This window comes from Tenrec ecaudatus, chromosome 5, assembly GCF_050624435.1.
Source record: "Tenrec ecaudatus isolate mTenEca1 chromosome 5, mTenEca1.hap1, whole genome shotgun sequence".
Taxonomy (NCBI): Eukaryota; Metazoa; Chordata; class Mammalia; order Afrosoricida; family Tenrecidae; genus Tenrec; species Tenrec ecaudatus.
This window is the reverse complement of record NC_134534.1, coordinates 103,221,849-103,246,167: the sequence shown is the minus strand read 5'-3', so window position 1 is coordinate 103,246,167 and position 24,319 is coordinate 103,221,849. Positions and strand designations below refer to the sequence as shown.

At 45.1% G+C, this 24,319-nt stretch overlaps 1 protein-coding gene across 1 annotated transcript in view; it reads left to right on the top strand.

Moving 5' to 3' along the window:
- Positions 1 to 19,032: 19,032 nt before the first annotated feature.
- FBP1 (fructose-bisphosphatase 1) overlaps positions 19,033 to 24,319 on the top strand; it is a 30,902-nt gene continuing 25,615 nt past the window's right edge. Inside the window, exon 1 of the mRNA XM_075550706.1 lies at positions 19,033 to 19,288. Within this exon, the coding sequence (XP_075406821.1) occupies positions 19,119 to 19,288 (170 nt within the window). The 5' untranslated portion in view covers positions 19,033 to 19,118. The remainder of the gene's footprint in view (positions 19,289 to 24,319) is intronic.

Genomic DNA, 24,319 nt, shown 5'->3' with positions numbered 1-24,319 from the left:
CGAAGAGGGACAGCAAGGAGAACAAGGGGTCCGGGGTTCGGGGGGTACTATGGTGGAGGTGGGGTAAAAAGGAGGTGATGTCAAGAAGTGCATGTAGAAAAAGAATGTTTGGAAACTGATTGTGGTAGCAACTGTACATTCTCCTTGACACAATTAAAATTTTGAGTGATATACCTATTAAATCCCAACTACTACTACTAGTAGTAATAAAAGAAAAGGAACTTTGGAAGACAATTGTCCAACAGACTGGAAGAGATATACATTTGTGCCTATTCCAAAGAAAAGTGACCCAACAGAACACAGAAATTATTGAACAATATCACTACTATCACACACAACTAAAATTTTGCTGAAAATAAGAAAATTGTTTCAGCGGTGCATATCAGGGAGCTGACAGAAGAGGACCAGGAAGGAGAGCTATCACTGATAATGTCAGATGGATATTGGCTAAAGAAGAAAATACCAGAAAGATGTTTACTTGTGTCTTATTGGCGCTGCATATGGATAACATTGCAAAGAATGGGAATTCCGGAACACTTCCTGGTGCTCATTTGGAAATTATTCGTAAGTTCTTTCTAGGTGATCTTTTGAACAAATCAAGGGGATATCGCATGATTTAAATCCTTTCACCACATTGTGTGCTCATCAAATCATCTAAACCGTTGATTTATATAAAAAAGAATAAAGGATTAGAATAAAGGTCATTAACACCCTGCAGTCTCTAGGGAACACAACTTTACTTTCAGGAAATCAAGAGGCTTTGAGGCACTTGGTGACGAAAATCAAAGACCTTGGCCTTCTTGATAGATTACAACTCAAATGAAAGAAAACAAAAATTCTCAAATTCGACCAATAAGCGATATCACAATAAATGAAGAAAAGATTAAAGTGCCCAAGGGTTTCATTAGTCTTGGCTCCACAATCAATGCTCCTGGAAACAGCAGTCAAGAAAGCAAACCATATACTGCACTGGGCAAATCTGTTGCAGGATAGCAAGAGTTGTAGGCGATACAAGCACATTCTCTTATATGCACAATCCTTTAATAACAGTGAGCTATGAGAAGATGCATAGAGAGAAACAGATTGACTTATGAGGAGGGAGTGTGTGAGTATGCCTACAAATATATATAGGTTCAACATAGGATATTTGTCCATAGGCATTTACCTTTGCTGCATGTGGGGGGAGCATATAGGAGGTAAAGATATAGCACTTTCTTAGCCATAACCAAACACTCTGAGGCAATGAGTTTTCTGGGCTTGAAGGACCACAGTCTCAGGCACCACACCAAGGTCAATTGGCACAACATAGTTCCCAAAGACAATGTTTGAGATCCTACTTTGGTGAGTAGTGACTGGGGTCTTAAAAGCTCAAAGGCAGTTATCTAAGATGAAACTCTGGGTATCTCCTCAGATGGCTGAAAGAAGAGTGGTGAACATTGAAAAGCCCATGGAAACAATTTGTAGGGACTACTTACTGTACCCTGTAGCAGCAGTCTCCAAAACTCTGAGACCAGAATAACTAGATGGTACATGGATACCACTACCAACTGCTCTGAAGGTCATTATAAGGCCGCATTAGAAGGTCCTGGATGGAGTAGGACAAAAGTGGACCCAAACTCAAAATCATAAAAAAGATTAGACTTGCTAGTGGACTGGAGACTAGTGGGACCCAGAGACTCAGTCACCCTTTGGGTGTGAAAAGACCTCACCAGGATGGCTCAGTTTCCAGGCAAACCACAGACAGACCAAATGGGAACTGTAACACGAGAGAGGATATCGCATAACCTTGGAATACTCAACCATGTGAGATAAACATGGCAGCATTTACCAAGGAAAGGTTCAGAAAGAAGAGGAAATGGAAGTGGGGATTGTTGGGAGCAAGTGTTGTTGCACTGAGAATGCAGTCAACAAAGTGTTGAATGGGAAACTGATCTCATCTCGAAACCTTCACCCCATTCATAATACAAAGCTTTTTAAAAGAAAGGAAAAAATGCCAGGGAGATTTTGCCATCACTAAGTCCACCTTGGTAGAATTAGTGTTCCTGTGTTGGCAACTTTGGGATTTCTCCTTCAATTGGCAGATTCCTGGGAGTCTAAAATAGTTGTGGCTGAGGGTGGAAAGAGGAAAGTCATAGAATGTTCATGAGAGAAAATAACAGCTCATTCTACTTCCTGGGAACCTGGCCATATGTGACATCAAAGTACTTTCTAGATAGTTATTAAAATTACCCAAGTGCTGTGATAGCTTCATGCTCTCTCATCCTTATTTAGAGATTGAGCCACTGCGGAATAGTCCACTGACATGGGCTGTGTTGCTGAAAAAGTGCCCCTGGCTGGAACCTTTAAGATGATTAAAGCCACAGCCACCAGACTTAATTCAAGGGGTAAGGGTTATTAGGGGAATTAAACTGCTTGCAAATTATCTGTTTTAAAGAATCAGATCAGATCCACAGTGTGAATCATCAAGCTGGCTAGAGTCTGTATTGATTCAGTCCTTGGATGATCAGGACAGACTCCCCCTCCCTCCTTCCCTTTCACTGGGCTTTTTGAGGCTTAGAGAATGGTGAGTTGTAGGATGATAGCCACCATGATGTGCCCGGTCTGTGCTTCCTATATAGCCCAAACCACGGCCAATGCTGTTACTGCCCCCCCCCCCCCATGACTTGGACTCAGGACATTAGTTCATCAGGTCCTGGCTGGGATCAGAACCTCACCTTTTATGATCTCTGTTCCAAGAAGGTGATGCATGCCATGCCAGTCTGAAAGCAATGGCAGAAGATGGTTTAGAGCAGGGGTCGGCAAACTGTGGCTCAAGAGCCATGTCTTTGGATATGTATATGTGGCTCTGAAGTAAAATTAAAAATGAAATTTAAACCGTCACAGTTTTGTTGAAAGGAAATGATTCAAATAATGATGCTTTGTTTGTAAAACATATTTAAGGCTCTCAAATGAATTGTAAATTGTTGTGAAGGACAGGATTGGCTCTTCCATCTCAAGAGTTTGCCAACTCCTAGTCTAGAACTTGGAGAGATAAGCTGTTGCTTTGAGTTTATGCTCTTCGGTTTTGTTTGGATGTCCGTAGTTTGAGTCTACCGCCCTATGCTTTATCCTTTTGCACCTGCTCTGCACCACGGAGGCTGGCATGCAGGACTGTATCCATGGTTCCCTTCTTACGTGGCCTCCAATTCAGTTGATCAGTGCAGAGCCTTGGAAAGAAGGAAAAATGAGCTCTGGGCATTTCAGTCTTGTTCTTTGGGGTCACTAGAAGCCAGCCCCAACCTTGAACCCAATCTCCGGTCCTGGCAGACCTCCGCCTTGTCTTTTTCTCTTTGGAGTTTGGTAACTTTCATACAGAGTAACAGAAGGGAATGAAGCCCTCTGTACTCTCTACTAGCCTGAAATGTCCCCAAACTCCCCTGGGGCTTACTTTCCTGTCTGCAGCTTTGTCAACAGTCCCTTGACACGATTCTCTTTCAATCAGCCCAACTGGAATTTTTGCCTCCTCTTTCCCACAGAGACACTAATTGAAGCTGTTTCCATGTATATTATCACTTAATTATCACATCAATGATAGTTCAAAGCTTTTTCAAGGTGGAGCTGGTGTGGTGTATTACAAGGCTACCATGTATCTGCCTGTTTTTCATATTATGGTGCCTTGCAACTTGCAATGATGTTGGAAGCTAGGCCAATAGCATTTCAACTACTATCAGGGTCTCTGATGCTGGCTAAGTTTCAATGAAGTTTTCAAACGGAAACCATTTAAGGCTATCTAATTCTAAAAAGTAGCCAGTATCTACTTCTGAAACTTAGCCAATGAAATCCTGATAGTTTACAACAGCAGTTTCTCACTTGCTGGCTGTAGATGTTATTTGGCAGCATCAGTTGCTGAAAGAGGACATCATGTTTGGTGAAGCAGGAGTGCAGTTATTGCTATTGCTGCTAAGTGCCGTGAAGTTGGTCCCACTACTGGCGACCTTGTGTACAACAAAATGAACCAGTGCCTTGTCTGAGCAAGCCTCACAATTGTTGGGCTTGAGTCCGTGGTTTCAGACACGGTGTCAATCCGTCTGTAAAGGGTCCTCCTCTTTTACACTGACCTTCACCATTAGCAAGCATGATGTCCACTATTTTACAATGGTCAAAAGGGAAATCAAATGATAGGATATTACATTTTAGCCTAAATACATATCACAATCAATTTTACAATGTTCTTTGTGTGATAACATCCTCAACTTCTGCAAAGGGTAGTCACTGGAGAATTAATCCATGTGGGGACTCTGAAAATTGATTTGGGGGTCCACTGTCATCAGTAGCCTTCTGTACACTGGGTAGTTACAATTTATGCTCTGATATGATTCCCTCCTTTGGACTGAGGTTTTATTATTGACAATCCTTGATCAACACAGGCTGGTGTGCTTATTCTATGTGGGCTTAGTTGGCTCCTCACTTAGATAGCCACTTGTTTGAGGTTCATGATCTTTTTGAAGCCCCCTCATATTCTGAAGTCTCCTTTATAGGATAGATCCTACAAGGTAGTTAAACATGTATAAAGGAGACAGGTAAATAATAGGGTAAAGTTTATTGAGAAGTCAAGAGATGAGTTCCAAAGCTCTGAGGCAGGGACTGAATTTAGGAGGAAGGAAGGAGTATTAGATGGGTACAGATGTGGTAAGATCTCCAGCTAAGTGGAGGAAGTGGGAGAACTTCAGGAGAATTTTATTTCATCAGTTATGTAGGAGGGGGAAGTTTGAAGTTGAAGGAGAGTTGAAGAATGAGTTGATTGGAGAAATGTCCAAAGATAGATGAAGGGTTTTAGAATTTACGGTAGTCCATGCCTCCAGTTGGGCTGGCTTTCTCTAGCAGTGCTTTAAATTATTGGGAGCAAGGATTAATGGGCTACTCCAGGTGGGGATGATGGAGATAGCGGGGCAATGGCTTAAGAATATAACCAAGAATATCATAAAGTGATGCTGGTGGAATCTAAACTCGATTGAGAAGGCTGAGACAAAGAGGGCTGAAAGATCAGGGAAAAGTAAAGAATGACTAGCAGTACCGAACTCATCTCCTTGCTTTTTCTGTCAATGTTTCCCTGGTTATTTTGGGAAGAAGTGATTATGCCTTCCTCTTGACCCAAAGACGTCCATGTACAAGTCATTCTTTACCTGATGTGACAGTTATTTGTGTTCAGGTCACTCAATAAGAATTTATGGAAGCTATGATGTGTTGTCAAACAGAAAACAAAGATCAATGTAACCGAGAGGAATTACTGAAACCCAAATGAAGACTGAACATGATAGTGGGACAAAGGAAAGTCAAAGGATATAGAGTAAAGAAATCGGAGGCAAAGGGCATTTATAGTTGTCTAAATACAGGTATGTACATATGTAAATATATAATTATATATGATGATGGGGAAATAGATCTATGTACATATATTTATAGGTTAAATAGTAAGGTAGCAATGGACATTGGATCTCTACTCAAGTACTCCCTCAACGTAAGAACACTTCATTCTAATAATCCGGAATTCTGTGATGTTCACCTTCCCGACATGATCGCTGAAGACAAAATGGGTGCATAAGAAAATGTGATGAAGAAAGCTGATGGTGCCCGGCTATCAAAAGTGTCTGGGGTCTTAAAGGCTTGAAGATAAACAAGCAGCCATCTAGCTGAGAAGCAACAAGGCCCACATGGAAGAAGCACACCAGCCTGTGTGACCATAAGGTGTCGATAGGATCAGGCATCAGGCATCAAAGCCCAGAACAAAAAAGTCATATTGTGAATGAGGTGGAGTGCAGAGTGGAGACTCAAAGCCCATCTGTAGGCAATTGGACATCCCCTTACAGAAGGGTCGTGGGAGGAGATGAGCCAGTCAGGGTGCAGTATAGCACCAATGAAACATACAACTTTCTTCAAATTCTTTAATGCTCCCACCCTCACCCCCCCACTATCATGACCCCAATTCTACCTTACAAATCTGGCTAGACCAGAGCATATGCATGGGTACAGATAAGATCTGGAAACACAGGGAATTCAGGACAGATAGACCCCTAAGGACCAATATTGAGAGTAGCCAAACCAGGAGAGGGAGGGGAAGGTGGGGGGAGAAAAGGGGAATTGATCACAATGATTTACCTATAGCCTCTTCCCAGGGGGTTAGACAACAGAAAAGTGGGTAAAGGGAGACTTTGGTCAGTGTAAGACATGAAAAAATAACAATAATTTATAAATTATCAAGGGTTCATGAGGGGAAGGAGGGAGGGAGGGAAAAAATAAGGAGCTGATACTAAGGGCTTAAGTAGAAAGAAAATGTTTTGAAAATGATGATGGCAACAAATGTACAAATGTGCTTGACATAATGGATGTATGTATGGATTATGATAAGAGTTTTATGAGCCCCCAATAAAATGATTTATTAAAATAAGAATTTAAAAAAAGAAAGCAGAAAAAAGAAAATAAAGGCAAAGATCCACAAATAAATATACTATTAATAATATTTCAGCAACATAAATTGTGACTATACATATGGACCCTATCAGACAAAATACACAGGCATCAAATCAACGACATCACTACAGAGAGGAGAAGCACAATGTCATCAGTCCACATAAGATCAGGGGCCAACTGTGTGATTGACCATCAATCGATCTTTTGCAAATTCAAGTTGAAGCTGAAGAAAATTAAACTACCCCATGAGAGTCCAAGTGTTACTGTGAATATATCTCACCTACTTTAGAGACCATCTCAGAATGAGATTAGATGCATTGACTACTAATGACTGAAGACCAGAGAGTTATGAGATAACATCAAGGATACCTTACATACAGAATGTGAAAGGTGATTAGCAAGTGAATGAGCATTTTCCATTTGTTGAAACACTTCAAAAGACATTCAGTCAATTCCTGGAAATCCCCGCCACCACACCCCAATGTCTTCAGTGCATCATGGACCAAAAATGAATTTCAGAAGAAGAAACTCTGAAATTTGCTCTTGAATATGAAAAGTAGCTAAAGTGACAGAAATGATGAAGTGAAAGAGCCGAGCAGAGGATTTCACAGGGTGCCTCGAGAAAACAAAGTAAAATAGTATAATGAACTATGCACAGACAGGGAATTGAAAAGCAAAAGGGTGGAATATACTTGACCTTTCTCAAGTGAACTGAAGACAAAATTAAAGCTTCAAGTTGCATTATTGAAAACCTCTATGGGAAAAAACCTGAAAAATAGAGGAAGTGCATTAGTCTTGGTACTTTAGAGAAACAAATCCACAGAAACTCATGTATAAGAGAGTTTTATATAAAGGTTAAGTGCACATCACGAAAATACCCCTACCTAGTGCTTCCCACGCCCACAAGTCCAACATTAACCCACATGTTCAACACCAATCCACAAAGCCCTCCTCCATCTAGGAAAGCCAAGTCAGTGAATGTGTAAGCATCTCAGCACTGGCAGGGGTCTCCACACGGCTGCTCCAGCACCCAGAGCTGCATCGGGGTAGGTCCATGTGGCTTCTCCTCAGGGACATCTTGCAGGAAGTGAACCTTGCCAGCTGACGCAGGGAACTGGCTAAGGCAGCTGTACCCTGGTCCGACTATCAGAAAGCAAGATCCATGAGAACTAGAAAGGCGAGGCTCACTGAGCCATTTCTCTCTCCGCCCTTCAATTAACGCCATGTGTGTTTATTGGCCAGGTTGGCACCATGAACTACCTACCTCAGGAAGCATCAAAAGAAGACAGGGCTTTAGAGTCACTATACCAAAAAAGTTGGCTGGTGGTATAGGGGGTTACTAATTGGGTCACTAACCACAAAGTCAGCAGTTCAAAACCATCAGCTGCTCCATGGGAGAAAACTGAGTCAATTCTATACTGTTCTATATAGTTGCTATGAGTCAGAATCAACTCAATGCCAGTGAGTTTGGTTTTTGAGTTTAGTACAAAAAAATTGGTAATTGTTCAACTACTTCAGAAGGTAACATATGATCAAGAAATAGTGTATTGAAGGAAACATCAAGCTGAATTGAAGGCATTGGTGAAAAATAAGGCTCCAGGAATTGCCTGAATGCCAGTTGAGATGTTTTAACAAACAGGTGGAATGTTGGAGGCACTCATTAGTTTGTGTCAAGAAATTTTGGAAAAACAAAAAAGAAACTTGAACGATAGTTACCTATGCAACCAACTGCAAGAGATGTATATTATGTCCCTCCAAAGAAAGGTGAATATCACTAATATCATTTGTAAGTAAAAATTTGTGGAGGATATTTTAAAAGATGGCTCCAGATATTCAAGCTCGATTCAGAAGAGGATGCGGCATAAAGGGTATAACTGCTGATGTCAGATGGATTTTGACTAAGAGCAGAGACTTAGGCAGAAAGATGTTTTTTTTTATGTTTTACTGAATATGTGAAGGCATAACAAATGATGGATAACATGGTAAAGAATAAGAGTTCTGGAGCAATTTCCTGTGTTGTGTGGCGCCTGTACACAGACCAAGGGTAGTTGTTGGAACAGAACAAGGGGCTGTGACATAGTATAAATAAGAAAAGCGTGCCTCAGGGTTGTCTGCTTTCACAGTGTTATTCAGTCACTGTGTTGAGCAAACCATCCAAGAAGCTGGGCTAGCTAAAGAAGAAGGCTACATCAGGATTGGAGGAAGACTCAGCAGCATTTGATATGCAGATGATACAACCTTGCTTGCTGGAATCCAAAAGGTTTTGAGGAACTTACTGATGAAGAGCAAGGACTAAATACCACCTTCATTATGAATTATACCTAAACATAAAAAAAACAATTCATATTGGACCAGTAGACAACATTATGATAAATGGAGAAAGATTGACGTTGTCAAGGATTTCATTTTACTTGAATCCACGAACAACACTGATGGAAGCAGCATTCAAGAAATCAAGCAATATATTGCATTGGGCAAATCAGTGGAAAAAGACCTTTAAAACGTGTTCAAAGCAAACATATCACTTTAAGGACTAAGAAATGCCTGACCCAAGTCATGAGATTTTCAATGGCCTCATACACATGCAAAAATTTGGCAATAAATACTGAAGACTAGAGAATTGATGCATTTGAATCATGATACTGGTGAAGAATACTGGTGTTACTCTGAAACTGCCAGAAGAACAAACTAATCTGCCTCGGAAAGAGTGTGGTTCACAAAGCCCCTCAAAAGTGAACAAGCTGAGAGTTTGTCTCCTGTAGTTTGGTCCTGCTATCAGGAAGGCCCATCCCTGGAGAAGGACATCATGCTTGGAAAGTAGATCAGCAAAAAGGCAGACGATCCTTAATGAGATGGATTGGCACAGTGTCTGTCCCAATGGGCTCAAACATAGCAACCATGGCGATATTGGAGCAAGACCAGGACGTTTGTTCTGTTCGACACCGGGTCACTAGGGCAGCAACAAAAACTGGGAGTTACCAGTGGGTCAGTGTTAGAATTTTCACCTTTCATGGAGGAGATCTGCGTTGAATTCCTAACCACTGACCTCATTTGCAGCAACCACCTGCCAATGAAGGCCCGTGTGATGCTATGCTGCTGAACAGGTGTCAGTGATCTCCAGACTATAACAAATTAGGAAGAATGGCTTAGTGATTGATTTCTGAAGCCCAGCCAATGAAAGCTCTATGGATTATAATAGTCAAATCCACAACGGATCAAGGGGATGGATAATCACAGGACACAGCAGTGTTTCGTTCTGTTGTACTGAGGTTTTCATAAGTTGGATGCCAGCTTGAAGGCAGCTAACAACCATGACTATGCAGCAACTATGACTAACAATAATGCTCAGTTTGTCTGCCAAGCAAGGGAACACACCCGTGAAGAAATTCATCAAACTATTTTCCAAGAGGATGAACGTGAAGTTCTTTTCAAAGAATTAGAAAAGGGGGCTTCATGGTGATTATGGTGAGGATTGAGAGCATGCACCTGGGAAAATGAGACAGGTCCTTAGATCTGTATTTCTCACTGCCATCAAGTCAATGCTGACTCATAGTGACCCCTTGTGGGTTTCTGAGACTGTAACTGCTGGTGGTTTTGAACTGCCGACCATGTAGAGCACAGCCCAAGGCGTACCACTACACCACCAGGGCTCCATTAGGTATTTAGGTTGTTTGCAAAAACACATTTCATTGTTGATTTGCTCCAAAAGTCTTTGGCAAGATCTAATTTGAGTTGAACATCTCCAGTTACTTTAGCTGTTTAGATCCAGTTGAAGTCCAAGGCAAATTTTCCATCTCAAAAACCTCCCTCCACGTGTTGCTTTATGGAAAACCAATTTCCCTTTAGAATCCATTGCATGTGCTATGCCCTGGGAAAGCTAGGGAAAAGCTTGGGTTGCCAGGTCAGCAGGGAGGACAGCAAAGTAAGTAGATTGCAGAGCAGTATGATGAGGTAGGTGGGCCCAGGGTACAACTCGAGTCCACAGGAAGTGCACCTGACCCAACCCTGGAGCCAGCCAAGACCCGCGGGTGCACAAATAGAGCAATGCACAGTTTCAAGAGGATGAAACAGCAGGTGGACCCGTCTTGGGACGAGAGAGAACTTGTCCCCTGCAAGCGATCCTAGAAGCCTGGCAAACTGTGCGTATGGACTCTAGGCATCGATGGTCCTCTGCTGTTTTCGCTGGGCGACTCTGGGAAAGCTACTTCTTGAAACCAGTTTCCTCTTTTGCTCAAGGGAAATCATAACTTTACTTATTCAGAAGGTGTGGTGGGATTAAATAAAAGCACATTGCCCAATACTAGGCATGAAATAGTCACTCGGTAAATATGTCCGATTGCCATTATTACTCAGAATCCTGCATTGCAATAGAAGGAAGAAATGTTACAAAAGCATTTCATTCTTTCTCCTTATTTTTCAGATGAGGAAGTGCTGACCCAAGAGATTAACTGATGTTCCTGTGGGGAGTTGGTGTCTTAAAGAGCTGGTCCTGGAATCTGGGTGTTTCTTGTTCTTGTTCAGCGAGGCCTCCAAACAGGCTTCGGACTGTCACAGACCTGGACTCAAGCCTTACTCTGCTTCCTGTTAGTATGTGGCAGTAGTCCTGGGAGTACTCCCAGAGAAACTTCTTTTCTTTGCTGTAACACGGAGCTCAAATGTCCTTCTGCAGCTTGGCACCAGTATTAAACTCGATGAGATGCATGGGGCACATGCTAGGATGCCAACGTTTGGTAACACGAGAATGCTCTTTTTTTCACCCTGAACTTTGCCCTTGTCAAAAGCCTAAGTGCACAGGAAAACATTAAAAATCGCTATAACAGAACATATTTACTGGAAGTAGGTATGATCTGAACTGGAGAACTTCAAAGCAGGAAACATTTGGAAAGGTTCTAAAGAAGGGACAGCGAAAGGGGTGTGTATACACACACACACAGTGTATGCATGCACATGTTATATATAACACATGTTATTCTGATAGTAATTTCTCAGGCCATACCTTCAAAGCTCATGCAGGATTTCAGGGACTGTACATTACTGAGTCCCTAAGGACATTCTAAAAGAGTCTCCAGCTGATATTAAAGAGTTCAAGAGGGAAGAGAAGGTTTTGAAACTGTTTGTGGTAACAATTGTACAATACTGCTTTATGTGATTGAACAATGAGGTGGTATGATATTGGCTCCCAATAAGAGGGTTTGGGAAAAAATGAATAAACAAAACAGTCTCTGGCTAGACCTTCACTGCCATCTAGTCGTTTCTGACTCATAGCAACCCTATAGGGACAGAGTAGAACTGCCCCTGTGGGTTGCCATCTTTCTCTGCAGAGTGGCTGGTAGTTTTGAACTGGTGATCTTATGGGTAACAGACCAATGAGTAACCCACTACAACAAAGAAGAAAAATGAGGTTTTCTATTCCCATTAAGATGTGCAGTCTCAGAAACCTACAGGGGCAGTTCTATCCTGCCCTGTACAGTCACTATGAGTCAGAATTACCTTGATGGCAGTGCGTTTTTTGAGTCTGGGGAAAGGCCCCGGAATTTTTCCTTCATTGAGATGACATTTTCCCCAAAGATCCACTACCTAAGGCAAAACAACTGTCTAAAAGGTTCAAGGTTCAAAAAGACACCTAACGGCAGGTTTTTGTTGGGACCTTGGGAAAATGATGAGTTGGGGAAACAAAAATGTGGAAATGTCTGTGGTTAGGTTTACCCCTTGAAGGAGCGAGTGTCTGAGAGTGATCAGCATGTAAGGAAAGCCAGGAGATGAAGTGAGAGGTTCCTCTTGGTCTCCTTAGTTCCTAGCCTTCCGTGGCTGTTGGAATAGCTGCTGTGCTAAGGTCTTCACTGACGACAAAGAACTTGCTCCCCCAGCTTTTGGAACCATCTTGGCAGACAACGCTTAGATGTCATCTTCCTTTGGGATTGCCTTGGCTGAATAGAGAAAGCCCTCTCAATGCCATTCAACTGTCTAGGACAGACAGCCAGTACTGAAAGACATTGAAGGATGAGTCTTGACTCCCTTATCTCAAATCAGGACATTGCTGAAGATCTTCACGGGCTGGTTATGTTAGGTAGCCAAGGTAGGGATAGGAGTTGTCCAGAGGCCCAGAGAGGGGGTTGGGAAGGAATCAGGGGATCATTAGCCACTCATAAAGACCCCTAAACTGGGTATGCTCCAATTCAGGTACCAGGCCAGGTGGGCTTAATTCAGCCAATGGGGTCAACCAATACCATCAACCATCTTCCCCAGCCAGAGGCTTTAAATAGCCTGGCTCAGGAAGGTCATTCTTTTAGGCTGCTCCTGGTCAGAGGCAGGTGGAGGTAGGAGGCATAGAAATACCCCTGGGCAGGCCCCCTCAGTGCCCGATCTGGGCCTGCTTGGGACCCACATGTGCCTGCTCTGGGCCTACTTGGGGTCCACAGCCTCTTGGCCCATATACTCTTAGCCTCTAGAGTTCTTGGGCTTCTGTCCTCCTGGGTTCCTCTCACCCCAAGATCTGCATGCGTGAGTGCTCTTTTCCACGTGGTTGTTGGGGCCCAGTTGTGAACTCCTTTGAGACTGTAAACCCTCAAACTTGTCCTGTCCTTCATAAAAACCCATTTGGATTACAAAACGGGCTCTGGCATGAATTTCATCGTGCGGAGCCAAGAACCGAGTATTACAGACTCCAGAAACCTACCAGCTGGGCTCCTTAATTGAAACTACCTCCTGCCTCAACTTCTCCCTCTAGCTCACTACTGGATAGCCAGCCTCTCCTTCCTATTATCTGTCGGAGTAAGAAAATAAAGCTAGTCTCTTCGGTCGGAGAAGGGATCACTGGGGGTGGGGGTGGGGGTGGGAAAGAGAAGAGAAGACGAGGAAGTGTAGACGCAGGGCGTGGTGTGGGAAGGGGCTTCAAGAGGTCAGTGGTTCAGGAGAAGTTGAGAAGAGCTTCCAAACCGTGTCCTACAAGGAACAGTTGAGGAAATGAAACTATTTCATGGCAGAAGTGAAGATTGATGAGGAAGGTGGATAAACTGAAGCAAACACACCTACTGATATCAAGCTGATTTGAAGTCATGATGAACCCGCTGACTACGGCGTAAAACCATTCTCCGCAGGGTTTCCTTGGCTGGACTCTCAATGCAACAGACCACCAGGTCCTTCCACAGCACTGTTGGGTGGGTTCAAATAGCCAACCTTCAGGTTAGTAATTATGCTCAAACCTTAGCCCCACCCCAGGACCTAAGTAGTGAGATACATGTATTGCTGAATCATAACAGAATAGAATAGAATGGTCCAAGAGCTTTGCCAAGCGTAATCTTCATATAACCAAACAGCCACGCCTTTCTGTTTGAAGCACAGTGCTTAGCCACTATGACACAGTACTTTTAAGAAATGTAGTTCCCATAAAGCCACTGCCATCTTCTAGTACCACATAGAGGGTTTCTGTCGGAGCCAGCGACGAGTCGAACAGTCCTGAAAGGGGGAGTGAGGAGTAAGGAAAAAAGAGAGACAGAAAGCAGCGGGAGGGCAGCAGTCTGATGGACTGAAGCACCTGAGTTTATTCTACACTCTCCTTATGTCCATGCAGAAACAACCCGGGGTTAATTATCTCATTGCTAAGCAAGCACATTTGATACACATAGCAACTCTATCTTCTGCCAAGCCAGACATTCTTGAGAAAATTAAACCACCTGTTTTTCCCAGACCTTGCATACTTTCTTGGCCTTGACAGTCTGTTCAAAACGTAGAGTCACAGAAGAAATTAGCAAACACTGACACACAGGTCATGAGACTTCTCAGCTGTCTCAAGGTTGAGTCTGAATGGCCTTCAACAGGTTTCTGAGACTAACTCGTTACCCAAACAGTTATTTCATCTTTCTCCTGAGGAGCAGCTGGTGGGGTTGAGCTGCCAAACGTGTGGTTAGCAGTCCGACACTTACCTGACAGAGCCACCAGGTCGCCTAAGAAATGGGGCCATAGTCTTCCAATACTTGACAAGAAACCTAGGAAAGATTAGGTCAAAATCATGCTGCCGTGTCTCCTGCCTTCCTCTTGTGACCACCTATAGTTCATTCTCACAGGGTTTAAATTGATCACGTCACTTTCTAGCTTAAAACCTTCCGGTAGTTTTCCACTGCAGTATTAATAGAACCCCAGTGTCGTGTGCTGGCCTGCAGCCTTGCTAATCTGCCTCTGGCCTCCCTTTCCAACCTTCTATCGGCCTTCTCCTCACCCATTTTTCTGAACACACTGGCCATCTTGCTCATGGTTGAAATCTGACAACCCACTTTGGCCACAGGGCCTTTGCACTTGCAGTACCTTTTGCTGGGAATATTCTATAAATAGCTCATTTTGTTGCGCAGTCTCAGGTCAAAGAGGATTTCCCAAGAAAAGGCCCTTCTCTCTAATTACTCTGTATCTCGTTGTCCTGTTTTGAGCTTTTCTTATACCATTTATTGTCACCTGAAAAGGCTTTATGTATCGGTTTATGATTGTTTTCTACCCTATTTCAATCACTAATAATGTAAATCTCACGTGGGCATGCCATGTCCGTCCAAATATCACCCTAACCAGCATGTGGTATATAGTGTTTAGTACACGTGGGTACTCAATCTCAGGTGTCCTGATGGTGCAGTTTTTAAGCATTTGGTTGCTAACGGATAGGTCAGAGGGTTGAACCCCTGGGAAGAAGATGTGCCCCTTCACTTCCATAAAGACTTGAGAACCCTACAAGGCAGCTCTACTCTGTCCCACAGGGTCACTTTTAGTGGAAACAACGCAGGGACAAAGGGTTGGGCGCTTTGGTCTGGGGTAGTCATTAACTTTTCTGAATGAGAGAATGAAGGAGCACACACTCCAAAGTGACCTGCTAAACTGCACCTGGACTCCTGACCTCCTAGGATGCTTGGTAACACCTTTATGTTGTTTTGAGAAAGAGAAAAAGTTGCCTTAGGACCAGAGAGCAGATTTTTGAGGCAGCAGTGGGTAACCACAGGGCCTTGTCTGTCCCTGGAGACATGCTGCAGAGCCACAACGGAACCTACAGGTCATGTGGGAATGTGAGCTTTGGAATCAGACAAAACAGGGTTTGGGTCTTCGTTGTGCCACTTCCTGTTAACTGCCACCCTTGGATACATTATTTGACCTTGAAAGCCTAGATCAACTTTGTAAAAGTAAGGGTAGAAATAGAAACCACCTCATAGGAATGCTGAGTTGGTTACAGGTTGCTTCTGAAACTTTCTGTTTCAAGTTGCTTCCTATTTCCCCAGAGATTACAGGTCTATCTTTGGTATCCACGGGCTCTGGTGGAGTAGTGGTCACACATTGGGCTGACAATCTCGAGGTCAGCAGTTCACAGTCACCAGTGATCCCTGGGGAAGAGATGAGCCTTAAACAGTTACCATCTTGGGAACGCACAGGAGCAGTTCTAACCTGTCTTATAGGGTCACTTAATTTGTTGGCAGTGAGAGCTCTGGTACATTAGGAACTTTGGTGGTGCAGTGGGTTAAGCCGTGGGCTGTTCGGTGAAATGTCAGTGGTTCGAACCCACCAGCTTCTCTGAGGGTGAAAGGCGAGGTTGTCTACGCCATGTAGAGTTACAGCATTGGAAACTATGGGGAAGTTTTACTCTGTTTTAGAGTGTCAGAATTGACTTGATGGCAGTGGGTTTACTTAAAAAAAAATCTTTTGTGAAGCCCTGGTGGCACTGTGGGATAAGCATTGGGCAGTTAACTGCAAAGTCTGTAGTTCAAACCCAGCAATCCCTCTGTGAGGGAACGATGAGGCTGACTGCTCCAGTAAAGGATCCATAAGGATCGCTATGAGTCAGAGTGGACTCCGTGGCAGTGGGTAGGTATCCGAGAGTAGTGGTGTTTCAATGACAAAATTCTCCCCTTCCATGTGTGACACTCAGATGTGATTCCTGACCAACGCTCCTCCTGCTTGGCCACTGGCCCTGATGTTTCAGCAAAGCTTAGACTAAGACGGACTAGGAAGAAAGACCTGGTAATCTACTGAACATTCAATCATGAGAGCCTGATGGATCATAAAGTTCATGGAGTTGTCACAGGACCTGCTGCTGACAGAGTCGAGCTGGGCCCCTTCTGGCCACAGTTAACAACCACGGCAACGAGGCTCCATTATCTGCACGGGGCCCCTAAGGCTGGAAAGGTTGAGAGGACTCTCTTCAGGAAGAACCACACTGCTGGGATCGCCCTTTCAGAAGTAGCTCCTTGGCATTTCTTTACCCGCTGCACTCACTACCCTCCCAGTAAGCAGAAGTGCCCTCAGTTCAAGGGGAATGGGGGCGGGGGGCTGGTGAGAGAGGTGGATACAGCCCAAACTGTTACTGCTCAACTTCCTCCCTCTGACACAAAACAGAGGTGACCTTGGGTTGGAGCCTGGTGATGAAAGTGGCGACTGCTCTTTCACAACGGGATTTAGAGCTGTTTTCAAAATTGGTGGGACTGCACATACTACTCGAGTCTGCAATGTCTGAGCTTGGAGTGTGTTCTTTGATGAAAGAGGAAGAGAAATCATTGTCAAGTGGGCAAGGAGCAGTGCTGTAATAGTGGGACTGGGGTGGGGGGCTCCCGAGGGGAGGAAGAAGTTTCCATAAGTGCCAGTTGCATTTGAGGTGATTGCCCCCTGTCTGTCCCTTCCCTGGCTAACACCAGCTCATGGGTTGTATGCACCTTGACCCAGAAAAGCTCTTATTACCATCAGCCGACACAAGAATTGAACATGCCAGTGCAGGCACAAGCTGGTGATTCCAAGTCTCGTCAGCCCCCTTCTGAAGACAAGAGAACTTTCTTCTTTCTCTCCAGAGAAAAATCATAGTCGACACGATCCATATCATGAAGCCCACACTGGTACAGGCTGGGCACAGTTCTTAAACAGTCTACCCATACTGCTTGTCCAATCCTCCCATGGACTCCGCTAGGGGTGCGATCATTAGTCCCACCCGACAGGTGAGGAGAGTTTTGCTCAGAGAGGTTAAGTAACTTGCACAGGCGTTCACAGGCAGGAAACGGCAAGGCCAGGATTTGGACCCAGAATATCTAGCTCCAGAGTCTGTGCACTTGACTGCCATGTTGAGTGGATCCATGTCAATCGTGGGTTGGGTGGCTGCTTTACAGGTGAGGAGCTTCCTGAGACTGTGGGTTGAAGTGAAGAATACTGAGCCAGCCAGACATCTTGTCTGTTTATTTGATATGTCCCCTGTGTTGGGCCTGAGCTAAGCACTCTGTCAGTGCTGTCTCATTTAATCTTGGTGACAAGCTTGCCAGATAACACAATTGCTGTGTTTTACAAATGAATAAACACGCACTCTGACCACAGGGCCTGGTACATGTTCTTGCCACAGAAAATGCCTTCTCCCCTTCACCACCACTTACTCCCCAACATCCTTCAGCTCTGTTCCGATGTCACTTTTTCAGCTAAGTCCTCCCTTACCCTTCTACATAAAGTCCCCTAGCTCCCTTCCATTTTTGCTCACTAGCACATACAAATTATCTAATAAATAATGTCTATTTTTACTTTCCCGGTGGTGTAGTGGTAGAGTTGGAATAAAAATTGCAAGGTCAGCAGTTCGCAACCACCACCCACTTTGCGGGGTGGGTGGGGGTGGGGTGGGACACCCACAGGGGCAGTTCTACCCTGTCCTGTATGGTGACTAAGAGCTCGGACCTTTAGCTTGCCATTATTTGCTTTCATGTGAACTCTGTTGACGCTTCGGCTCAACAAGGGCAGGAGTTGAGTCTGTCCTGTTCACACTCCGTAGGACTGAGGACAGTGCCGAACACTTAGTAAGTGCTCAGGAAACGCTCTCGTAGGAATCCGCGCAGGAATTGCCTTAGGACGACAGTCTGCTGACTTCACAGTGGCCAGGGGTGGATTTGGGGGCCCTCTGGCTCCCGCGTGGGCTCCAGGAGCTGCCTGTCTGCAATGGCTGCTCTCTCCTGTAGGAAACGCGGCGGGTGGCAACGACGGCCTCAACTGCCCTTGAGGAATTGCACTCTCAAAGGAAGAGGCCTGAACCAGGGGCCCAGTACTGGGTCCGCAGAGAGGTGAGGGCCAATAGGGTGGAATCCACGTCTGCCAGGGTTGGTCACAGAGCAAGGGCGGGCAGAGGACAGGGGCCAGGGGCAGGTAGTGAGCATGGGAGAGAGGCGGGCAGTGGCCGCAGCGCTTCGAAGCTGCAGCCAGGCCCCGTAGGCTAGGGTGCTGGCTTCATTATGTCCCACGAAAGCCAATTACTGGACGTTTCTGAAATGCCGTTTTCTATTTTGTGTGTGTGGGGGGGGGGATTGGGGGACGGGGCGATACCCCACAAAGGACTGTACTGCCCTGGCAGGGTCTTTGTTGGGGCCAATGGAGATTTGGGCTGTGACACTGAGCAACGCCCAGCAAAGGCCAGCGGCAGCCCTGGGCGTGACGGGCGACTTCAGGGGAAGTGGGGGCGGGGAGCGCGGCGGCGGAGGCGGCGGCGGGGTGGGCGTGGTGAGGGCGGAGCCTAAAGGTGGGGGCGGGGACCTGCGGCCAGCGGCTTCTTCAGGCCACACCCCGCGGGCCAGGTGCGCCAGTTCTACCCAGCGAGGTGAAGACACGCCGCACCTGTCGTCACCGTTCGCTGTCTACCTTCCTGCCGCCAGCACCTGCCGCCTAGCGCGCAGCCGCCGGGCCCCAGCATGACGGACCAGGCACCCTTCGACACCAATGTCATCACCCTGACCCGCTTTGTCATGGAGGAGGGCAGAAAGGCCCGCGGCACCGGTGAGATGACTCAGCTGCTTAATTCGCTGTGCACCGCCGTCAAGGCCATCTCCACCGCCGTGCGCAAGGCGGGCATCGCTCACCTGTAAGTCAGGCCCTCCTGTCGGGCTGGCCGGGGATCTGCCTGACAACCTGACCTCTGGCCCTCCGCCCTCCTGCTGGCAGCTTTCTGTTGGTCTGTCTGATACCTGGCAGGCTCTCTTTAGAAGTTTGCCTAGCTGCAGGACTCAGTCCTCTCTCCCTGCTCCCACCCCACCCACGGCCTCACCTTGGAAGGGGACACCTGCTCCACCCTGCGTGGCTCCCTCTTACCCGGTCCCAGCAGCCTGGCCAGGGCGCTGGTCATAGGTTGGTCGTACCCAGAGTATGCGCGGAGGGTCCCTTTGGAATTGCGATTCCCGCTGAACTTTCCAATCCAGCAGGGCTCTGAGCAGGCTCTGACCCTATGCAAGCCCTTTAGGCCCCCAAACCCCAAGGCCATCGAGTTGATCTGACTCAGGGAGCCCATATACAGGATTTCTGAGATTGTAAATCTTTTTGAGGTCAAACAGCGTCATCTTTCTCTTGAAGAGGAAGAGCTGGTGGGTTTGAACTGCCAACCAGCCCAGCACCACCAGGGCTCCTAAGCAAGTTTCTCAGGGCCATCGAGGTGATGCTGACTCATAGCGACCCTACTGTGAGAAACTGTTTATGGGAGAAGAAAACCTTTCTCCCGAGGAGCGGCTGGTGGCTGGTGGTTTCGAGCTGCCAACCATGCACATCGCAGGGTGACATGTAACCACTACACCAGGGTTCACAAGCAAGTCCAGTTAGGAGTGACCAAATCCCTGGATGGGTGAGGAGGCATCTTGTATGCCCAGAGCTCTCCTAGAGGCAAAGATGCTTGTGTGCATAATGCCCCGGTGAACTGACCCTTCCTGGACCGTTTCTGTGCTGTCTCAAGTAGAGAAACCTCATCCTGGCGGCTTTAAAACCTCTAACCCTCTGCAGTCGTGGTGCGTGACCAACTATGGGGAGCTCAAAATTGGTGTCTAAATGAAATGGCTTAGAAGGAGCTAAGCATTGCATACCAAACTTCTGTGAAAAAAAAACGAGGGCTCTCCTACAGTAGGATAGTGTAGAATTGCCCCTTTGGGTCTCCAAGACTAAATCTTTACAGGAGCAGACAGCTCATCTTTCTCCCTCAGATCAGCCAGCGGGTCCCACTGCCAACCTGACAGTTGACAGACATAATGTGTAACCTCCTGCGCCACCACGGCATTCACAGCGGATCTTTAAAAAAAAGCCAACAAAACATGACCTTGCTTGCTGCCGTTCTTCCCCTACCATCTCTGCTTGATTTCAAGTTACAGCAGACTGGCTGCCTGCTGGAGCTTACGATTGGAAGTATGTTCAGATTGCAATCAGAGATGGCCTTGAGGAGAAAAATTGGGCCAGTATGTCAGGAATGTGATAATTCCATTACTATTTGGCTCTAGGCCTCTCAATAATATATTTCCAAAGACTCTCTGTTTTAGGAAAGGCACATTGATAAAAACCACACTTCAAGTTTAATTTACAACAAATATAGGTGGGCTCACAATTTTAACTACCGTTGAGAACCAAGATGCTTATTTTAAAAGGACACTTGTGCTTTCTTATGCCATTTAAAAAAATATGGCAGTGCCTTTCACATCTCAGAGCCTCAGAAGCACAAAATCTGTTTGCAACAGACTGTACCTTTCTTAACCTTTAAGTAATCTCAGGGCTTTACAAGTGTTTAAATTTTAGTGAGCACCTGCAGGGAGATTTTTCTCTCTGAACTGATAAGGCCTGTATTTGTGTATGGTTTTGATAGTGGGTTGGATTGGTAGAAGCAAGATCAGGGTTCAATCCCACCAGCTATTCCTCTGGAGAAAAAATGAAGTTTTTCTGCTCCTGTAAAGAGTTTTAGCCGCAGAGGTGATTTTTGGGGGGAGTGGGATGGAGGTGGAATGGACACAGGTGCTGCTAATTATGACTATGCGAACTGTGGGCACTTTTAAATTAGATAGTTGTGACTATCAGGTTTTAAAAATGATTGTGTTTATAAACTACTAAAGAACTTATACTCATTGGCAAAATTCACAAGTGCACAAGAGAAGCCTGCTCCAAATGCATTCTCCAGAGTATCAGTGTTAATGATTTGATGGCTATTTGTCCCAAGTACTTTGGAATATACTCATATAGCATGCACGAGGATATGTTTGTACAAGGGTAAGTTAGAAAGTGTGGTTCATACATGTACTAGTTTATTCCAAATGAAATGTGTTTAAATATGTCTCTGTAATCAGTGGATGCCTGCAGACAAGTTCTCTCAGAAATATGCTGGTCTTAGTCTAATTAGGGTGCTTTTCAGAACAGGACCAATCAGTAAAAAAGGACCTGTCAGAGGGGTAGGACCTTCTGAGGGAATCTAACGAGTCAATTAAATTCAAGGCAGCGAGATCAGCTCAGAAGGTTATGGAGACTTGGTGTGTGTATAGTGTATGTGTGTGGGGGGGTCGGGGGAGGTACCGAGTATAATATATATAAAAGGAGCTGGTGGCTCCTTTTCTGGTGGCTCGGTGATGAAGCTAATGTTTGAATCCACTAACTGGATAAGCCGCCTTGGATGCTGTGTCAGTCTGGGCACTTTAGAGAAACAAATCCACAGGGACTCATGTAGAAGAGAGAGTTTTATATAAAGGGTAAGTGTACATCAAGAAAACATCCCAACCCTGTGCTGCCCAAGCCCACAAGTCCAATATTAACCTATTAACCCATATGTCCAACACCAGTCCACAAAGTCCTCCCTCCTCCATCTCACAAAACAGAGGCAATGATGCCGACTGCAGGAGGAAAGTCGAGTCAGTGGATGTGTAAGCATCTCAGTGCTGGCAGGGGTCTCCACATGGCTGCTCCAGCACCCAGGGCTGCATCGGGGTAGGTCCATGTGGCTTCTCCTTGGGGATGTCTTGCAGGAAGTCAGCCTTTCAAGCTGAAACAGGGAACTGCTAAGGCAGCTGCACCCTGATCCGGCATCACAAAGCAAGAGACCTGAGAACTAGAAAGGTGAGGCTTACCAAGCCATTCATCCCTCCTCCCTTTAATTAATCCCACATGTGTTTATTGGCCAGGTTGGCACAATAAACTAACTCAGATACTCTATGGAGCAGTTATGTGTCCCACAGGATAACTATGAGTTGGAATCAATGTAATGATTTGGTTTATGATATTGAACGTGTTGTGATGGAGCTTCTAGATCACAACAAAAAGGGAGAAAGATCTGGCAATCTATTTCTGAAAATCAGCTCCACTTGACCATGGGGATAGTGCAGGACCAGTCAGCACTTTGCTCCATTGCTCAGGGGGGTCACTTTGAGCACAGGTTAACCCCATAGCAGTTAACTCAACTAAAAACTGAAACCAAATCCATGGCCATAAAGTTTGATTCTGACTCATAGTGAAGCCATGTATTACCGAGCAAAACTGTTCCATGGAGTCTTCTGAGCTACAATCTTTATGAAAGGACACGTGGGTGACACAGATGGTTAAGTGCTTGACGACTGGCCAGAATGTTGGCAGTGTGGACATGCCTCAAAACACCTTTGGAGACAGGCCTGGCAATCTGCTTCCCAAAGGCCACAGCCTTTTAACCCGACGGAGCAATTCTAATCTGCCCACCTGGGTTGTCATGAGTCAGAATTGACTTGATGGAAGCTAACACCAGCAGTATCTTTATGGAAGCAGGTTCTTCTGCAGCACCATGGAATGCATTCAAAGCACCAATCTTTAGATTAGTGACAAAATGGGATCACACTCATACATTTTTATAATATGCTTTTTATCTTTCAACAAATAAAACGAACATCCTTCAACATCAAGGACATATGATCAGTTTTGTCCTTTTAAAAAAATGCAATTATTGGGTTTTCAGTCAAGGATTATCTAGCAGTTTAGGTTACCAGTTAACACTTTCTATACATTGTTTAATGACCTTGGTTACATTGTTCCCAATAAGTGAACTTTCTCATTTCTGTTCTGGTTGTCCTATTTCCATCCATCTAGTCTTCCTCCTACCTAAATGTATTTTTAGCCTTGCTTTAAAGTAGTTGTTGATGGCTGGCAAAGGAAGACAGATGCCATCTAGTTCTTTTGGTTTCAGGGAAGATGAGACCACGGCTGATGCATAGTATTTGTCCTTGATACAGCAAGAACCGAGCCAAAACTCAGGTATCAAGTAACAGGCTCTATTGGGAGCACAGCCTGCCAGACTACTCAGAGTATGGGAAGAGAGTGGTAGTCCTGACCCAAAGGAATCACTCACATATACACCCTTGGGGGTGGAGGCTGGCATCTTGGGAGAGCATCCTATAGTCCCCTGATTGGCATGTTTGAATGATGGGGTGATGTGGCCTCTGACATGCACAAAAGGCTTTGGGCGAGAGAGTCTGTGAGCAAGAAACACGGGAGGGAGTCGTTTGTAATGGCCAGTCTCGGTTTATACTCAGCTTCATTCTTACTGTATCTGGATGAGTCAAGACCAATACTTGTGTCTTAGATGGATGTTCACAAACTTTCAAGACTCCAGACACTACTCATATTATGCCAATATTATGAGAGAGAGCTGTTCCTGAGGACTATGATCCTAAACCTTCAAACCCAGAAATCCACGAGGGCTTTGCTTATGTCTAAGATGTATCAGTAAGGAGCTCTGGTGTGATGACTCATGTGTTGAGCTGCTAGCCTCAAGATCAGTGATTGAAGCCCATTTCTTCAGAGGAGAAAGATGAGCCTTTATAGTCTTGGAAACCCACAGGGCCAGGTCTACTCTGTTCTGTAGAATTGCTATGAGTCAGAATGGACTTGAGGGCAGGGAATTTTTTTTGAGGTAAAATATCAGTAACTATGTCCCCATGTTCTTTATAATATATCTGTGTGGAGTGTCACATAGATATGTATACATATGCATGTATCTATATACACACATAAACTCCCATAGCATATATTCACTCACATACACAATACATACATGCCTATGCTCATAATGAAGGGGATTCAAAGAAGTTATGAAAAATTTCCAGTTTCTATGAACTTTTTGAAGCCACTAATACAT